Genomic DNA, 20517 nt, shown 5'->3' with positions numbered 1-20517 from the left:
TTGGTTAAGCATCCGACTTCAGGTCAGATCATGATCTCACAGTTCGTGAGTTCGAGTCCCATGTCGGGCTCTGTGCTGACGGCTCGGAGCCTGGAGCCTGCTTCAGATTCTGTGCCTCCCTCTCTCTCTCTGCCCCTCCTTTACTTGTGCTCTATTTCTCTCTCAAAAATAAATAAACATAAAAAAAAATTTTTTTTAAAGAATTCACAGCACAGTGACACGTGGGATTACAACAACTTTGTAAATAATGGCTTACATGTCAAAGTTTGCCTTTTCTTTTCAGTTCCTATAGACTGAATAAAGGTCATCCCTACAATGTTATTTTCGCTCACTTGCTTTCTGATGTGTTTTCATGAGCAGGAGAGAGGGGGATGAGGTTCTAGTGAACAATCTGTCGGTAGCATAACTGCAAGTGGAAGGCCCAGGGGAAAGCGCCAGGGCGCTTGGAAAAGAGATACTCATGGCCGTAGGTGACATCTAGGAGGCCACCCCACTTTTCCAATTCTGGAGCGCTCAGTCTAACTCTTAGCATACGTACAACGCAAGCGTTAAAATGTGTTTATTAGTTTCTCCTTAACCTCAGTGTGTTTAAGGTCTGCACCACAGCAGAAGCTTCTGTGCTCTATGCCAAAGGATCTCGCCGTCCGAAGGGAGAGACTCCTGGAGGGCCAGGCTCCAATGTTTCCATCAGTTACATCATCTACGGGAAAGATGGTGTGTTCGCAGGGCACTTTTCTGCACTGAAGACACTCAGTGATTGAGAAGCTGGTTTTCCTTAGTACTTCATTCTTCACCTGGATTTTTGGGGCTTAAAGCCAGTGTCAATAGTTGTGGCAAAAGAGGAACTGAAACATGGGCATCTTGTAAATCCTTCTTTCAGGTAAGAGCTGTTGATGTTCACCTGTGTAATAGATGGTATCTTCTCTCCCAACAGTGAACCTCCAATTCTTATCGTTCCTTTTAGCAAAGGAAGATTATTCCCCCGCCTCAAAGAGAACAGCTATATATTTTTTAAGATTATATGAATAATACACGTTTGTTGTGAAGAATTAAAACATGTAAAAATAAAAAGGCAAGCTCATCTGGAGTCACGCCATCCTGGCACAGCCACTGTGGCGCTTTGTAAGGTACTGACTTGGCTAACCTAAACCACATTTCCCAGAATTCCGTTCCCAGTCAGGGTGAGCCACAAATTCTTGTGCAAGATCTGGGGGGCCCGGATGAGGCGGTAGCCATTTAGTAGCTCACCACGTTGCTTAGCCAGAAGCCCACCTCCTGGTGTGAATCCCCATCTGGGCTGCAACTGTCCCAGCTGCCCCTGGATGTTCAGCATCTCCGTTCGAGGTCTCCCTGCCCGTCCTCTGGGCTTCCAGTTCCCGCACGAGACAGACAATGTGCCTCACAGAGACTGCTCTGCCACTTCCTAGAGTTGCGTAAGGTCAACCCCCCAGAACAAATCCCCTTTATGTGTTAATAATGACGGACATTAAGAACATTTTTGTAGTTATTTGGACAGCATATTAGCATTTCTGTTAGGAGGAAAAATAAAACATTCAAGGAAGAACCCTATAATAATCTAACTTCAGTACACTGTTTTAAAGATGTGGAAAATGAAGCCTAGAAGAGAAAGGGGCTGTTTTTTAACCTGGTTTTGAACTTGGCTTTCCTACTGCTCACCAACCACCTTCCAGACTCTACTGAATGTGGTGGTTTCTTTTCCGCAGTGGGGAAAAAAAAAATCAATGCCTGGGCTACCTTTCCTAGACCAGCATTTCTTCAGCTAGGAGTTCTGGCTGCCAGGGTCTCTTCAATACCATTATGTACTTACTCGTATATTACTCAAATTGAGTGAGAAAATACAAACCCTGTTAAAAGGGTCACCCTTTGTGACACCAGAGGCAGGCTCTCCAGCCCTAATGAACAGAATATTCCCGCAGAAACACACGATTTCCTTCTCTGATTGATGCAAAATCAGTCCACATAGACAGCTCTGAAAACTACTTGGGAATTGTCCATGTGGCATCATTTTAGGAAAAGCAGATTTCTGTACCATACAAATAAAAAGATGAGTCAGGAGCTACAGCATCTAGTGTGGGCAGGGGCCAGATGGGAAAGAGGCAAAATGCAAAACACCAAGCTGCAATGGGTGTCTTACTGTACTTTAGTTTCAAAGTGAAAAGTGGAGATAATTTAGTTCTGTGATCACAGGACTCTGCACTGGCAGATCTGCAACTGCTAATTATAAAATTTGAAACATAAATAATGTTAGAAATCATCCTTGTAAAGCACTTCTAGGGTTGCATAATTGTAAAGTCCCTAGTTCTTTGATTTTTGAAGCCACAGATGGGCTGACTAAAGGCAGGCGATTCCACGGAAAGCAGCGGGTGCCTCTCTGTGCTCGGGGCACTGGCTCGGCACCACTGGGAGGAGACAGGTGATTGAGACGCAGCCCCTGTTCTCAGTGGAGGATTAACATTTACCTAAACACAGAATGTAATAAGGGTTAAAGAATAGACATGGGAGGGGAAGGGTCTCCTGAGGAGAGAGCATTTGAGCTGAGCCTTGATGTATGTGGATAGGCAGACATGGTGGGAAATGACAAAAACCATACTCTCTAAAATATTGAGTACCGAGGTGCCTGGCGGCTCCGTCAGTTTAGCGTCTAACTCTTGATTTCGGCTCAGGTCATGATCTCACAGTTCGTGGGGATCAGGCCCCACATCAGGCTCTGTGCTGACAGCACAGAGCCTGCTTGGGATTCTCTCTCTCCCTCTCTCAGTAAATAAACTTTGAGAACAATAAAAATAAAAAATATAGAGTACCTTAATCTGGATGTGGGCAGGGTGACTTTATTTAAAAGGATGCTTAAAAAATGACTAAAAAGCTTTCTCCCAGATCCCAGAATCCTCAAGATCAGCTTTTTTTTTTTTTTAATGTTTATTTTTGAGAGAGAGAGAGCAAGCAGGGGAGGGGCAGAGAGACATGGAGACAGGCTCCACACCATCAGCACAGAGCCCAACACGGGATCCGAACCCTCGCCCCAAGATCAGCTTTTTTTTTTTTTTTTTCATTTTTTAACATTTTTATTTATTATTTTTGAGAGACAAGAGTGTGGGCGGGGGAGGAGCAGAGAGAAAGAGGGAGACCCAAAAAATGAAGCAGGCTCCAGGCTCTGAGTTGTCAGCACCGAGCCCGACGTGGGGCTCGAACTCATGAGCCATGAGATCATGACCTGAGCCAAAGTCGGATGCTCAACTGACTGAGCCACCCAGGTGCCCCCAGAGGTCAGCTTTTAAATGAAAGCTCAGTGTTCACTTAAAGCTTCAATAAAATTCAGCAACAAAATAGAGCTTAAGCCGTGACAATTTAGAAGGCACTCAGATTCTATCAGGATAGAAAAATGTGACAACAAAAGAGAAATAATTGATAACCATTTTTCTCATCCGTAAGTTGAACACGGTGACTTCTGAGAGGAAACAGATGGTAGAATGTTTTATGAACATTTTCACCTGATCCAGTCTTTACATGACTGGGAACAGTCTGGAATAGCAGGAGGGGCCAAGGCTCCTTGGTTTCAAACCCACACCACGACTCACCAAGCTGTGAGACTCTAGAAAACATTGTGCCTGAGCTAACTACTATCAAGAGGATCAAATTATTGTGAAAATAACCTATTTTAACCTGCAAGTCAGGGCTATGTAAAGCTACCTTACTGCAGGTCAGCCCCTTCAAGACTTGCCGTGAGTATTTTTAGGTCTAAGAAGGAAGTTTTTTGGCTGAAGAACAACAGAATGACCTTTGGTGAGATTATTAGGATCCCTAAAAATGAGTAGTGTCATGCAATTAAAACCAACACCAACTAGAGATTTTAATCCCAAAAGCTACAGGTTAGATTATGGTCATGATAGAAAAAGAAAAGAGTAGGACTCGAATTTTGCCAGTAGCTCTGTGACTCTGGCAAATAATTAATCCCCACACCTCAGTTTCCTCACCTTTGAAGCACCTGTAAGATGTTTTTCTACTCCAGGGATTATGAAAAAAGAACACAGCATATATGGGTCTTTTGAGCTTATAAATTGAAAATGCAAAATATAGGTATTATAGGGCACAGTCTCATAAAAATTAGGATTCCACAAAGCTCCCACTTCAGAAATAGAAGAGGTCATTCAAAATTAATTTACCACAAGAGGATGGCTTCACTTCCCCGCTACTTAGGAATGCTGTTAAGATGTGAAAACGATGAATGTTTTATTTTTTTATTTTTGTAAATATAACTTATTATCAGGTTAGCTAACATACAGTGTATACAGTGTGCTCTTGGCTTTGGGAGTAGATTCCCATGATTCATCGCTTACATACAACACTCAGTGCTCATCCCAACAAGTGCCCTCCTCAATGCCCATCACCCATTTTCCCCTCTCCCCACAACCCCCCCCCATCAACCCTCAGTTTGTTCTCTGTATTTAAGAGTCTCTTATGGTTTGTCTCCCTCCCTCTCTAAACTATTTTTCCCCTTCCCTTTCCCCATGGTCTTAAGTTTCTCAAATTTCACATGAGTGAAAACATGATATCTGTCTTTCTCTGACTTATTTCACTCAGCATAATATCCTCCAGTTCCATCCACATTGTTGCAAATGGCAAGATTTCATTCTTTCTCATTGCCAAGTAGTATTCCATTGTATATATAAACCACGTCTTCTTTATCCATTCATCAGTTGATGGACATTCAGGCTCTTTCCATTCCTCAAAAAACTAAAAGCAGAACTACCCTACAACCCAGTAATAGCACTACCAGGAATTTATCCAAAGGATACAGGAGTGCTGATTCCTAGGGGCACTTGTACCCCAATGTTTACAGCAGCGCTTTCAACAACAGCCACATTATGACAAATGTTTTAAACATTAAACCAGTCCCAGAATCTACCTTAAGGCAAAAGTTTCACTCTGAGGGAAGGAGTTGCTAGCTGTTGGCACAAACACCAGCTTTCTCTTCCTTGCCTCTCGGCAGTGAGGTGTGGCCATGTTAGCTAAGGGAGCATGAGTGGAAATGATAATGTGCTATTTCCAGATCACAGCTTTGATAAAAGCTTTCCCTTTTCTACTGACTGGGATATAAATACCTGTAAGGCCTTAGGACAGCCCTTCTCCAACAGGGTTCCTGTGCCATCAGGTTTTCATTGTATGCGATGAATGTGAAAATTGTCACCCGAACTGATTTCCTGAAACTGCTTTCTCTAGAGAACTCAGGGAAAGGCTGCTCTAGAGGATGACAGGGCTGAATGATCACAGGAAGCTGGGTCCCTGAGTAACTATGGAGAAATCCTAACATAAAGGAGAAATCAATGGGTCATGATAAATTTTGAGGTCTATTAGTTTCAGTAGCTAACATTACTCCAACAACAGATCACCCTCAACTGACTCCCTTAATGCAAATCTGTTGTTTACACCCACCCCCCTTTCAGTGATAAGGCACACAAATTGAATATCCATGCTTGTGTTTTCCTCCACACAGTACAAATGGTTTATGTAATTCTAATACAGTGGTGATTTTATGGTCAACACAAAGTTGACTCTTAAGTTTTAATGAAACTTAAGTTTTAATGAAACTCTTAAGTTTTAATGAAAAAGAAAGTTAATTACAAATTCAATTACAATTTCAAGGAAAAAGATGTATCTATACGCCAACTTTACATACATACATACAGAAAAACTGGACTTTGAAGCGCTAACATTTCAAAGTGTTCAAAGTGTTCACCCACTCTACACAAACCTAGTATTGGGTTACTGCCGCTGATTTTAAAAATAGCAAGTGGATACGCTTTTCAGATGCAGAGCGTTGTCTTACATTTGTACCACTCACCACGGCTGTTACCATTCTTAGCACCTGGGGTCACCGGGATATAATCCAAAGCAAACTAGCCTAGAATTTTAGGGAAAAACACTTTTTAGGAACTTCATTACCTATTGTTTCCTTTCCTAAGAAGAAGCTGTCCCCACGCGCATGATTCTGAACAGCATGTTGATGTTGTTGCTTCGAATTGCATCCCGACAAGCAGTGATCACCTGGTTCTTTGGTTTTCCGACTGTGTGGGATGAAACATCCAATCAGTACAATCCAAAAGATCATTCAAAGTGACATTATAAATCAGAGGCCAGCTTTAAAACAGCATAAAACCAGGGAAGAAAAGAGATATATGGTGTGCAAATTTAACTGATTTATCTTACCACTCCCTAAAAAAGGTATCTTTGTGAGGGAATTTATCACAAACCACACCTACAGACCATCTACAACCTAGAAATGAAGTCGGTTCTATAGAAAAGAATCAAAGCTTCTATCTACCTGGCAAAGGTTATTTCTACAAGAAGGTCAAAGCACTGACCCAAACAGCAGATTTCAGGTCTAAATCTCTGGCTATATTTCGGCTGCTTTTGGTTTATTCTATTACTCTTTCTCTAAATTTTAAGTTGGATACTTAGCTCATTAATTTTCAGCCTCCCTTTTTAAAAAAATAGGTATATTTGAGGTTTTCCTTTGGGGTATATGTCGCTAGGTTTTTCTTGGAAAACACAGCAAGACCTAAGAAAAGGCGCTGAAAGTTTTCCTGCCTCTGAAGTCTGCAGACTGACTAAAGCCAAACAGGCCAGCCAAGGTCAAGTGGCTTCCACTGAGCTGAGTGTTACATGTGTGCCGCTCTGGGCCCCAATATGAATTCTTGAAGCAACCACTACCTCTAATGGTTCTCACCCCAAAATCACAGACTACTTAGGGTGCTACAAAAAGAGACTTACCCCGCAAACGACCTGCTCTTTGAATGGCCTGATTTACTGCTTTGAGGTTCCCCAGTAGCTCTGTATGATTGTTACAGCGAATTTTGTATCCATTTAGCAAGTCTTTATTAAGGTCGTACAGTTCCATGTAGCGATTCTTCATGGTTTTCCTGTGTAAATCAACATCAGTGTATGAACCTCATCATACCCCAATATGGCAGACTTACATGAGAAAACCTGTAAACTTCTTATGTACATAAAGACACCAATTTTTTTAGCTTTGAAATGTTTGCTTTGACAACATTGAGAAAGTTTCCATCAACATATTCTATTTCCTCCAAATAAATGGAACACAAATGGCCTTTCTTGTTTATTGGTCCACGGTTTGTTTGAATTTAGGAACCAACAATTAATAAACGCCCGCTGGGTGGGGGAGTAAAGAAAAGTAGGCAAGGCAGTAAGCTGGCTTCACAGTTTCTGATTAATATTCATTGGGCAAAAGTGACCTTATTCTTAATATTTTTAGACAACTGGTAAATTCAACTTCAAATTTCATCAAGGTTTTAAAAACAAAGGCATAAAGGGGCGCCTGGGTGGCTCAGTTAAGTGTCTGACTTCGGCTCAGGTCATGAGCAGGTTCGTGAGTTCAAGCCCCGCATCGGGCTCTGTGCTGGCAGCTCAGAGCCTAGAGCTGCTTCAGATTCTGTCTCCCCATCTCTCTCCCCTCCCCCACTTGTGCTGTCTCTCTCTCTCAAAAATAAATAAACATTAAGTACAATAAACTAAAAACTAAAAACAAAGGCATAATATTAAAACCACAATGAGATATTACTACACAATGAAAATGATTAAAATAAAATAAACTGATAAGGCCAAATGCTGATAAGGATGTGGAATGACTAGAACTCTCCCGCACTGCTGATGGGAATGCAAAATGTACAGCTACTTTGTGAAATGACTGCGAAGTTTCTTAGGAAGTTAAATATACACTTACCAAATGACCCAGAAATACCATTATCAAGTATTTACCCAAAATAAATGAAAACATGTCTATAAAAAAACTGTATGCAAATGTTTGTAGTAGCTTTATTCACAATCACTGAAGTATATAACAACTCAAATGTCTATTAAGTGGTGAGTGGATAAACAAAATATGGTATATCCATTCAGTGGAACAGTACTATGCCCAGCAATAAAAAAAGAACAAATTACTGACACATGCAACAACATGGATCCATCTCAAAGGCATTAAGGTAAGTGGAAGAAGCCACGCTCAAAAGGCCTATACTATATGATTCCATTTATGTGACATTTTGGAAAAGATAAAACCACAGGGAGAAAAATCAGATCAGTGATGGCCAGGGACTAGAGGTTAGGAGAGATACTGATGCAGAGAGACAAAAGGGCGATGGAAATATTCTACATCTTGACTGTGGTAGCAGCAACACGGTTATACGTGTTTCTCAAAATTTACTGAACTGTAAACCTTAAAAGGGTGAATTTTCTGCGTGGATATAGTAAATTATATATCAACTAAATTGGCTTTAAAAAATAAAACACATACATCTGAGAGCCTCTAAATGAAATATAAATAATTCAGGAAAAATGGAATTTAGAGGTTGGTGGTCACTTTCCTCCATTTTAGCAGTCAAATGCCTAAGGCCAACAATAGCTCTCTGACTGAAAAAGAAAAAAAAAAGCCAGAGACAGAGTTAAACAGGGGCCCTAGAGGTAGCTGGCCAGAAAAAGCAGAAACCTAATATACCTCAAAGAAAATAATGGGAAGAAAACAAATTACAAAGAGGCAAACCAGTCTCGATTTACAAAGGATGCAATTTTACATCTGGAAAAACTGTAACATAATTTAGTAAAGTAGTAGATTATCAAATCAATATACAAAAATCAGCAGTGTTCATATACTCAAAAAAATATATATATAGGGGCACCTGGGTGGCTCATCAGTTAAGTGTCCAACTTGGGCTCAGGTCATGATCTCAGGTTCATGAGTTTGAGCCCTGCATCAGGCTCTGCGCTCTCAGCACAGAGCCTGCTTCAGATCCTTGTCTCCCAGTCTCCCTCCCTCCCCACCCCGCCCCTCCCTTGCTTGCTCTCTCTCAAAAATAAACACTAAAAAAAACAACAAGATATAATGTGGAAGAAAGATCCTATTTACAACTGCAAAAATAAAATAGGCACAAACTTAACGAAGTCTGATACCTATACGAAAGACCTACAACATGACTTGAACACATAAAGACAGAACGTGCTCTTAGTAAGACTGAACATCCTTGTAACAACGTCAGATCAAGTTAATAAACTTAACGTGATCCCAGTAAAAACACTTATCTTTTTTTTCTGGAGCTAAAAAACCTGGTGATAAAGTTCACTGGAAAAGACAAGCACGAGCAGCCAGGAAAACCATGAAAAGGAAGAGCAACCTAGCCACACCAGGTAACATACAAAGCACTTCCCATACAAAGTAAGGAAAAGAATGGCACTCCCAAATGAAGAGCAAGACAGACCAAGAAAACTGGATAGGAAATCCAGAAATAGACCCAAGTGCATGTGGAAACATGATGCATGATAAAGGTATCTCAAATCAGTGGGAAATGGACTTTTAAAGTAGGCGTATTGAAACAGCGCAGAAAAAGAGAAAACTGAACTTATCACTGTTATGCTGAAAACCAGGATAAACTCCAACCGAAACAGGGATTTAAATGTAAAAGAGGAAAACATACAGGTATTTAAAAAATAGGTTAATTACTCTGAATTCAGTGTAGAAGTTTAAGGAAAAGACTAGCCAATTTGACTACATAAAATTTTCTTAAAACTTCTACGTGGCAAAACCAAAAATAAATTTTATTTTATTTTTTAAATAATATCCTTTATTTTAACCAGGGCACTTACATATTTTTTTTCTGAGTTGTTTTTTTTTAATGTTTAGTTTTGGGAGAGAGAGACAGCTTGAGTGGGGAGAGGCAGAGAGAGGGAGACACAGAATCCGAAGCAGGCTCCAGGCTCTGAGCTGTCCACACAAAGCCCAACGTGGGGCTTGAACTCACAAACCATGAGATCATGACCTGAGCTGAAGCTGGACGCTTAACCCACTGAGCCAGCCACCCAGGCTCCCTAAAAATAAACTGTTAAAAATCTAATAAGCAAAGGACAAATACAAATGAAAACCTGGGGGAAAATATGCATTTCTTATCACAGATAAAGGATTAATAAACCTAATACATAAACAGACAAGATAAACAGTTCACACACAAAAAGAAAAGCCAATGGCCCTTAAAACAATGAAAAGATGCTCAACACTGCTCGCAATAAAACAAATGAAAATTAAAACCACAATGAGACCACTTCTCACCCACTGAACTGGTAAAAACCCAAGAGCGTGCCAACATACTCCATTGGCAAGGCTGAAGAGAAACAGGCACTCTCATACATTACTTCTGAGAATGCAAAATGACAGAACACCTAATGGAAGAGAATTTGGCAATATCTTGCAAAATTCTGTACGCGTTTATCATTTATCCTGGCAATTCCATTTCAGGACTTGTTCCCAAAGGTATCTCGGCAAAAATATGAAAAGATAATATAACAAAGCTATGTGCTGCAACATTATCCATAAGAGCAAAAGAGCAATCCAAATGGAGGGAACTGGCTGAACAAACATCCAGAGCATGAGTGCTGCGCAGCCGTAAATACAATGAATAGTATTTCTGTGCGTGACTATGCAGTGAGCACCATATTTTTAATAGTGAAACACCAGGTGGGAAAGAGTACATGCTATGATCTATCTATAGAGTGAGAAGATGAGCGTGTGTGTGTGTGTGTGTGTGTGTGTGTGTGTGTGTGTGTATTCAAATTTTGACTGGTTATTTATAGTGAAAGGGAGGGAATAGGATGAAGGTGACAGGAATGAGAAGTTGGACACTTTTTTTAATTTTTTAAATGTTTTTATTTTTGAGAGAGAGAGAAACAGAGCGCAAGCAGGGGAGGGGCAGAGAGAGGGAGACACCAAATCCAAAGCAGGCTCCAGGCTCTGAGCTGTCAGCACAGAGCCTGATGCGGGGCTCAAACTCGTGAACCGCAAGATCATGACCTGAGCCAAAGTCAGACCCTGAGCCAACTGAGAAAAGTTAGACTCTTCTGCATATTGTTTTATAGAGCTGACTCTATATAAAAGTTTTAATAAATGTGTAATAAAATTAAACCCAAAAGAAAAAAAATGCCAATTCTCCCAAGACCAAAAGCAAAATGAACCAAATGAACCTAACTATAGATAAATTTGTGGCATAACCAAAAAGGGGGGAAGTATTTCAGATACAATAACTTGACTAAAAATCCCTACTGGAATATACTCTAAAGATACAAAAAAAACTAGAAAAAAAAGTTTTTACTGTTTTCAGCACTCCTATTGTTGATGTTGATACTATTCATCAGCCACACTGGTATTATACTAGCAAACAGTCACGTTGATACTGGTTAGAACCAAGATTTTTCAATGTGAGAAAGAAGAGATATACTTTAAAATAAAAACTAAGAGCCCACATTCATAAATCTGAAATGGAAACAGAATGAACTCATGATAGTCTCACAATAAAAATATATACATTTCCTGGTTCTACCCATTGAAAAGTCCAGAAACAGTAACCGCCCAGAGGGCGGTGCCCAATGGGCACCTCTCATGCACAGACTATAATCTCTAAATACCAATTCCCACTAAAAGTAACCAAGACTCCTTAAAGAAATGGCTGCTTCCAGATTCAGAAAGATGTACCAGATAAGCCTAAAATATTTTGTACAAGAAAACAAGGACCTAACAGAAAAATTGGCTATGGCCAAAGGTAGCTGTAGCCAACCTGAAAAGGTTTCCAGTGGCCTAAGACAGGACAATTTGGCCATTATACAGAGTAACTAAAATGGACTGAGCACATTAAATATGTTAAAATATATGAGTTTATAAGGATTTAAAAATCTCACTGGTTAGCACAGATGCTGGAGAACCAACTCATTAGCTTAAAGCTGATAAATAATCCTTACAAACTATACCTCAGGGAGCAAAATAATCATTAATTCGTAAGGGAATGTTATGCTTCCTAGAAGTATTTTGCTAAAAATGAAGAAAAAAATAACAGAATTAGAATATCACTGTTTTGCAAACTCCTAAAGAAATAATGGATCTACGTAATGATCATCAACGACTGGCAACAGAATAGAAACAGACAACCAGGCATTATATGCTCCCACGTAGAAGTACACAACACCACTTATGAACTATTCTTACCAAAAAGTTGAACCTGAGTTTAACCAACCCTCTGCATCTAACTACCATTTTGACAGAAATCCAGGGGACAAGAATACTACTAAACATTATCACAAGGATGCAATCAGCAAAATCCAAAATGGGACACCACAGAAGAGGGAGAGGGCTGGGAAAAAGAATAAAAAAGAATAAGCAACATGTGGATTAAAAGAGACTTAATTTTTTTTTAATTTTTTTAATGTTTATTTGTTTTTGAGAGGCAGAGAGAGACAGAGCGTGAGCGGGGGAGGGGCAGAGAGAGACAGAAACACAGAATCTGAAGCAGGCTCCAGGCTCTGAACTGTCAGCACAGAGCCCGATGCAGGGCTCGAACCCACAAACCCCAAGATCGCGACCTGAGCCGAAGTCAGACACTTAATCGACTGAGCCACCCAGGTGCCCCTAAAAGAGACTTAATCTTTGGTCTTTGCTTGAACAAACTAATTTAAAACATACACACACGCGCACGCGCGCTCACGTGCGACAACTGGGGAAATTAAACACTGACTAGGTTATTTTGTGATATTAAGAAATTATCTTACAGGGTGCTTGGGTGGCTCAGTCAGTTAAGCATCCAACTTCGGCTCAGGTCATGATCTCATGGCCTGTGGGTTGGAGCCCTGCATCTGGCTCTCTCTCAGAAATAAATAAAACATTAAAACAAAATAAAACAAGAAAAAAGAAATTACTTTACATTTTTCTAAATGTGATAATGGTATTGTGGTTAGTGTTTTTCAAAGGCTCACTGTCTGAAATATTTATGGCCGAAAGGATATGATGTCTGGAATTTGCTTCTAGATAGTCCAGTGCATGGGAGAGGAAGAAGGTGAGCGCGGCGATAAAGCAGGATGGGCCAGGGGGTGACCAGGACTGAAGCCGGGTGGCGGGGGTATAGGAAATCACTGTATTACCTCATCTACTTTTGTATGTGTCTGAAACTTTCAACAATGTTAATTCTTTTAAAATCACTTACTTCTGAGCAATACCATTTTAACGTATGCCGATAATTCCGGCCTTTCAGGAAAAAGCCTAAGCGGCACCCTGGGTGAACCCTTGCCTCTAATGTACACAAACTTCATCCATCCCTGGTGTCTTACTCTATCCACCTCAGTACTTTAGTGCCGAGACAAATTCTGCAAGAAGCTAGACCTGCACATCTTTGTGGTTTTTTTTTTAACTGTTTTATTGTAAAATGTAAAACACATTCGGAATAGTTCACACAACAAATATTTGTTAACCAGGTCCAGAAACAGAACATTGCCGCAACCCGGAAGCTTCCCGATGGGCTCTTTCTGAACACAGTCCCTCCTCCCCTGACAGAAAATACTGTCTTATGTGGTAATGTCTTCGCTACGTTTCCTTACATCTTCTTCACCTATGTATGCTTCCCACATGATACACTTTTTAGTGTCATCTGTTTCCAAAGTACATAAAAGGAAGCATTTTGTACACGTTCTTTTGAATCTTACTTCTTTCAATTTCCCTTATGCCTGTAAGATTTGTCCATGTTGTCATATGTCATGGAGACAGATGCCATATTTCATGGTATGACTATATTATAATTTAGCCATCACATTGTTGATGGTACTTTGTGGACTGTTTCCACTTTGGGATTCTTATGAGCAATGCCTCAGGAACACTCTCATACCAGCATCCTGGTGTATATGCGCAGAAGTGTTTCTAGGTTATAAACCGGGAGTAGAATTCCCGGGTCACAGGGAATACACATATTCAACTTCACTGATGATGCCAAGTTATTTTTCAAAGTCACTGTACCAACGTGCACTCCTACCAGCAGCATTTGAGAGCTGTTACTCCGTATTGCTGACATTTTTAAACTCGCACCTGTCAGGTATATACTCACATGTCCCTCATCAGACGCGCATCCTCAGCTCGGACCAGCAAACTTCGAATCAGGTTAGAATTATCGGCCATCTCCGCACTGAGCTTCTGATGCACTGAATGATATTCATCCACCTGGAAACCACGAACACTCAGGAATGAAAAAGACCTCACAGACTCCTTGAAAATTAGTCAGATTGAGAAGACACTATCTGCCACACACAGAGGCAGATACCTCTCTACCCTGTTCACCTACACCATCTCGACTCTCCCCCACGGTTTCACCTCACCAATGAATTATCAGTCTATACCACCTCCCGCACTCAAGATGACACTCCATCTGGACCTCTCCACCGGGAGCCCTAGCAACATGTATATTAACATTTGAGAGATCTGGGGTGAGAATGCGGTTATAACTGAGGACCAGTCACTATCCTTTCTTTTTTTTCTTTTGGATTTGGGTTGTTGGAAAGCACTAAACCAAAGAGCAAGGTGAATACAAGAGATAAGATGAGTGGCTAGCAAAGGAAAAGGTTAATATGACGTTTGTTTAACTGTAAACCAAACAAAGAAAGCAGGGTGGTCAGGAGCTAAACCCCTCACCTCTATAAAAGAAACCCTTTAACTAGTGGGCCCTCTCAAACTAATTCAACTGTAACAATTTTCAAAAATTCTTTAGAACATGGCTATCCAGGGGCGCCTGGGTTGCTCAGTTGGTTAAGCGTCTGACTTCAGCTCAGGTCATGATCTCGCAGTCCATGAGTTCGAGCCCCGCATCGGGCTCTGTGCTGACAGCTCAGAGCCTGGAGCCTGTTTCAGATTCTGTGTCTCCCTCTCTCTCTGGCCCTCCCCCGTTCATGCTCTGTCTCTCTGTCTCAAAAATAAATAAACGCTTAAAAAAAAAAAAAAAAAAAAAGAACATGGCTATCCTGTAACATACACACATTTGTGGTATCTCTCCTCTTCCGAGACACATTTCAAATGTCATGAGACTACCACGTTCACACAGATGCAGCCGCCGGGTGCCCTCACCTTAATTAGCACCTTTCGTAACTCCTCAAAGTAAACCGGGAAATCTGCTTCTACCTGAAGGTCTTCAATAGCAAAAAATGATGCCATCGACTGGATGATGTCACCAGCCAAGTCGATATCATCAGTATTTACGGTGATCTATCCAAGGGAAAATGAGAGACAAGCTTAGCATCTTCAGATATTAAAGAGAAACTTAGCTAAAACACTACCTGAATTTCCCCATATTCAACACATTTACTGAACCTAAATTTATATGTGGTGATGAATCAGATAGGTGTTAGCCCTGAAGGAAATTATAAATTTTAGCAGCAGGCTAAAAGATCAATCCTCTGGCCTTCTAAACTAAACAACAAAATCATTCAAACGTTGAAAATGTTTTTTGTTCACCTCCGTATCCCCAATCCTTCCCAAATTAGACAAGGAAGTGCTGAAGGGAAGGATGGAGGAAGACAGAAAACCACCTTCTAGATTATACCCCAGTGTCTAAAACGATTGACACTTTTAACACTAACAGACTACGTTGAAACATGCAGTTTTACAACCTTGATATCGCCACCCACCTCACTTTGCACTGAATGGTAAACATTACACAGGAAATCTATGCCTGTGACAGTAAACGTTACCTCTCCACTAAGCTTGATTTTTATATACAGCTGGCCACCATTCCGTAAGGACGTGAAACACACTTGAAATGGAGCATTTTGAATGTTAGTGTCTTCTGGTAACAGAAAGTTCTGGTTGAGCCATATAACAACCTTAAAAATGAATAGGATGAAATGAACTTCCATTTTTAAAGTCCAGTCATTCTTAAGAATTACCTTTCTTTCTAGATTTACTGCTTGTTTAAAAAACAATTATACTTCACACCCCCTCCCACCAAGAAAACACTAACCACACTTCTTTTTCCCACCTCATACATGATCTTAAGTAACATTCATAATTATGTTTGGCCCCACAGCATGCATGACTTTATAGCACTTTCAGTGTAGACATAATCTTATATGGATTGTAGAAACAACTGGGTATGGTGCTAAGCCTGTTTACACTGTAGCTCTTCTGTGGCTACACTCTTGATGATGTAGTCTGCTTAAAACTATTCCATTCTATCCTTTAAAAAAAAATGGTAAATGAAGTATGCATGCACACACACAGCACAGACACAGAGATACAGCCACATAAGTAAAAAATAAGTTTTAACATTCGTAACAATAATGGTGAGCAGCAGCATGTAAAATGCAGCGTTATTCCTTCACCAGCTGAGGTTATGCATAACCCTAATATAAAAGTGCATCCCAGCTCTGTAGTCTTAGTGGCCAAAACCAGAAGTTGACAATTCATCCGTTAAACACATTTATGTAACTTTTTGTCATAGTAAGATCATCAGATTAAAACCAGGAAATAACCATCTTAAACTTATATAGCCTTCATTTATTATTTTTGAAAGATTTCAAATTAGGAAAGTAAAGGTCATGGGAACCTTGACCACATAAGAATCTACATGACTAAAAAGCCTCCCTAAGATTTCCGGAGTCCAGCCGAAGTTAAAGGCCACTGGCATTAGTCCTTTACACTTTACAAGGTACTGTCACACCAAATATGTGATCTGCAGGGCCCCCTGTGAGGTGGGACTAGCCTCACTTAGAGATAAGGGAACTGAGGCTCAGACTGGTGAGGGCTGACAGCACTAAGAAAATCACTAAAATTTAACTAGTTAAGGTAGCATCTGAATCCAGAATGTTCTCAGCTCAAACTCCCACCCTCTTTCCAATTCGAAGCAGGTTCCTCCTGAAACACTGGGTCAGGACAAGTACACCAAGGCCATGACAGCAAAAAGACACCAATTAAAAGCTGGTAAGAATTTATCTGCAACTAAAGACTGCTCACGTAAATAAGGTGGTGTATTCTTTCAAAGTGAGAGAAGAGATTTTTGCAGTGTTTTGGTCACAGGTTATGAGCCAACACCAAACTCACCTGCTTCTTTCATGTCGTAATTACTGCTACCAAATAACTCATTCATGCAATTTCCCCTTCTAAGTAACATCCAAAGGATGCTGAAGGGGCAACAATATTGAAAGAAAAAAGTCAGACTCACCCTCTGTGCCCGTTCTGCAAGGATAAAGTTGACGTAGCTGAGTGGCTCGGTGGCAGAGTGGGGGGCAGTCAACGCATACATGGAGAAGCGGGGGAGCTGTCTTGTCAATTCAAACACATGAAACTGGGTGCTGTGGTCAACCAAAGCAACACAAGATGAGAAATGTGCTGCATGGAATATTACTTCAAAATGCAAGGCCCAGATAACAACTACAAAATCACTGACTGGGTCATTGAGTTGTTATTCATGGGTTTTACTGAAGGGAAAAAAAAAAACAAAAACTTGACAATCAAGTACTACGGTGATGGGGTTTGGGATCAGAGACAACATGAGTCTTATACATATATACATACACGCACCAAGGGTTTAAAACCCCCTAAAAGAAATGTGAAATGGCTTTTATCTTCCACAAATGTAGCGATATTCCTTCACTAGCTGAGGTTATACATAACCCTAACATGAAAGCGCATCCTAACTCTGTAGTCTTAGTGGCCAAAACCAGAAGTTGAAAATTCATCAGTTAAACATATTTTTGTAACTTTTGTCGTTATAAGATCACCAGACTAAAACCAGGAAACAACCATCTTAAAGTTACATAGCCTTCATTTTTTATCTTTGAAAGATTTCAAATTAGGGAAGAAAAGGTCATGGGAAATCTTGGTTAGGTGGGTAGAATCATCAAAATGGCGCCCCCAAAATCCACCCATCTTGCCTCCCTCTAAGTGCTGGCTGGAAACAAAGGGTCACCTGCTTCTGTAACCCACGAAGGCTTTCAAGTGCAGATCCACAGGGACATCTTTGGGAGGTGTCACTGGGATGCGGATGGAGCTGGAAAGGCTGTGAATGCTGGGGTGTACCACGTGGCTTTCACCCAGGAAGATTCCCTCGGCAAAAATCAACACTGCTCGGATGATGGTGTCTGCCGGGAAGAGAGAAAACGGCTGTTCCAGAACCACTCCCAGGAGGCACAGGCGTCCACAGGTGCCAGCTCCAAGTAACTCCTTACCGTTAGAGGTGGAAATGCACAGTTCCACGTGAGCAGGCTGGGTCTCATGCCCCAGACTGACTGAGAGGGCGGTGTGCAGCTTGGTGTTGGCTGGGATGACGCCCCGAGGCCCATCAGCTTCGTTCAGTGGACTCAATTCAGCCTACGAAACATCCGACTTCCGACTCAGTCACCGAAACAGTGAACCAATGTCAATTTTAAATCATATGGTTACTTGGCTTCAAAAACCAACTCCCTGGGGTGCCAGGGTGGCTCAACTGGTTAAGTGCCCAACTCTTGATCTGGGCTTAGGTCATGATCTCACACTTCGTGGGATCAAGGCCCCTATGGGGCTCTAAGCTGATAGTGCAGAGCCTACTTGAGATTCTCTCTCTCTCTCTCTCTCTCTCTCTCTCTCTGTGTGCTCCTCCCCCACTTGCATGCTCTCTCAAAACAAATAAATAAAAACTTAAAAAAAAAGACCAACTCCCAATCATCTGATATTAATCCCATTCTTTAGAATTCAGAGGACTCACCTCCTTGGCACTCCCTCACTCTACCCGGCCTCTTCCCAAGGAAAAATACCCCATCCTTTCCTGTGGGTAGGGCCCGCTGTTCCCCACCGTGCCTTTCACAAGTTTTTTTGGTGTTGTTCTTTTAAAGTAGCAAAACAAATTCACTTAGTGTAATAAATTCAAATACAGTCACACATGACAGGGCAAATTAAAGTCTGGCTTCCTAGCTTATCTTCCAGCCAACTTGGTACACACACATGCACGCACGCACGCACACAAACACACACGTGGAAGCACACTCACAGAGGTTTGGCAGTTGTCACCTTTTTGTTATTTATTTTTGAAAAAGATGACAGATATTCTGTACATACTGTTCTTGCACTCTTTCAGTCAGTAATGCCACAGATACCCTTCCATATCAGTCCGAGTACATATACCTGATTCTTCCAGGCTGCTGAACAGCCCCAAGCACACGCCCCACGACTGGTCAACATTTCTGTTGCTTCCAACCATTCACTGCCACAGACAGTGCTGCAGTAAAGGTCTTTGAGGGCTTGTGCAAGTATTTCTATAGTTTAGGTGCACGGCGGTGGGACTTCCAGATTCAAGGATACGCACCCTCTCAACTGTGACCCCAGCACAAAGGCTGAGGCCATCCGTGCTTCCGCCAGTGGGCAGGAGGCAGTCCTGCTGGGCCCATGGTATACTCCGTCTTCTTCCACATTTGCCATGCCCAACTTTTCACACGACATGTCCCCTTCAGCATGGGGGCCTACCTTGGCATTTTCCTCATAGTTACGGAGTTCCAGCAACAGATTCTGTTTTTTCTGACTCAGCTCTCGGACCAGGTCCTGCTCTATGCTGGTGTCCATGAGGTTGCCTCTCATCTCGGCTGTGCCTGGCAGGTAGCCCCGGACTGAACAAAAGAAAAAAAAAAACCCTCACCAGATTGAGGAATACCCCAGCATAGCCAGGCCTACTTTCAAATCATCAGTTGTCTGATCTTAAAAACCAAAAACCTAAGTTCTCATCTCCTCAACTTGGTGAATTTATTAGGAGGAGAGGGTATCAATACAAACACTGTATACACGAATTTCCTGGCATTCTGACCCAATCAAATTGAAAACCTGGCTTTCTGAGGCTTTTTCCCGTCCCAATTTACTTTCCCCATCCACGGAGCAGCAGATTAGCTGTGTGTGACCGTCCATCCGGTAATCTCCCTCCAGCACACCAGCAACTGCAGAAGAAAAGTTGTCTTTAAAGATGACCTCCCCAGTTCGGTCACTTCTAGCATCGACCTAAAAATAAAGCAAGAACTTGAAAAATAGCTTATGCTGTAGCTTAAAACACACACACACACACACACACACAATTTTAAAGTTAAAGTCAGCTTTAAAGGTCAGCTAGTCTAGCAGTTTTTCAAGAGTGCTCCATGGAGCCCTGTGGCCTCTCAGGAGGCACCTTATGACCACTGGGGCCAAGGGGACAATAAGGGGACACAACCAGCTGTACTTTCTTCTTTTTAAATGAAAGCTGTTTTACATATTGGCCTTTATATAATATTTCATTTGGAGGAATGGGTTGGCAGTACATATCCACTTACTATCTGTGGGAACTTGGGAATGCCCCTTAACCATTCTGTGCTTGGTCTCCTCATCTGGAGGTCAAGAACAAGCAGAACCTGAGGGAAATAACTGTACCTACACCCCACAGGGCTGGAATGAGGCCTAAAGAAGTTAACACACATAAAGCACTTAGAACAGGGTCTGCACATAGACATATACAGGAAACATTAGTTCTATGTAAAAGCTTTGTCTTTATTGTGTATGTGTATAAAATATATCTACATCTAAAGTTTGAAAAACACCAAGCTAACTTAACCTTCCATCATATAACCTTTTATAATAACCGATTTTAAGAGTCACTCTTCCAGGGCACCTGGGTGGCTCAGTTAGTTAAGCATCCAACTTCGGCT

The 20517-nt window shown here is 41.3% G+C and overlaps 1 protein-coding gene across 4 annotated transcripts in view; it reads right to left on the bottom strand.

The window, feature by feature from the left end:
• Positions 1–4246: 4246 nt before the first annotated feature.
• The window catches only part of BBS2 (Bardet-Biedl syndrome 2), a 35228-nt gene continuing 18957 nt past the window's right edge, over positions 4247–20517 (bottom strand). For 2 of the 4 annotated variants that reach the window (XR_008293842.1, XR_008293840.1), the window contains exons 8-18: positions 19705–19840; positions 19319–19458; positions 18049–18190; positions 17790–17961; positions 17043–17172; positions 15574–15705; positions 14951–15088; positions 13941–14053; positions 6790–6938; positions 5608–6083; positions 5545–5572 (exon numbers count right to left, since the gene is read on the bottom strand). Coding sequence is in view for 2 of the 4 variants with exons in the window: in XM_027044394.2 (XP_026900195.1) it covers positions 5977–6083; positions 6790–6938; positions 13941–14053; positions 14951–15088; positions 15574–15705; positions 17043–17172; positions 17790–17961; positions 18049–18190; positions 19319–19458; positions 19705–19840 (1359 nt within the window). In the remaining 2 variants the exon portion in view is untranslated. Of the gene's footprint in view, positions 5323–5544; positions 5573–5605; positions 6084–6789; positions 6939–13940; positions 14054–14950; positions 15089–15573; positions 15706–17042; positions 17173–17789; positions 17962–18048; positions 18191–19318; positions 19459–19704; positions 19841–20517 lie in introns of those variants that run through there. The other 2 variants (XM_027044394.2, XM_015070345.3) reach the window with 2 other exon arrangements.

This window comes from Acinonyx jubatus, chromosome E2 (genome assembly GCF_027475565.1).
Source record: "Acinonyx jubatus isolate Ajub_Pintada_27869175 chromosome E2, VMU_Ajub_asm_v1.0, whole genome shotgun sequence".
Taxonomy (NCBI): domain Eukaryota; kingdom Metazoa; phylum Chordata; class Mammalia; order Carnivora; family Felidae; genus Acinonyx; species Acinonyx jubatus.
This window is presented reverse-complemented; position numbering and strand designations above follow the sequence as displayed.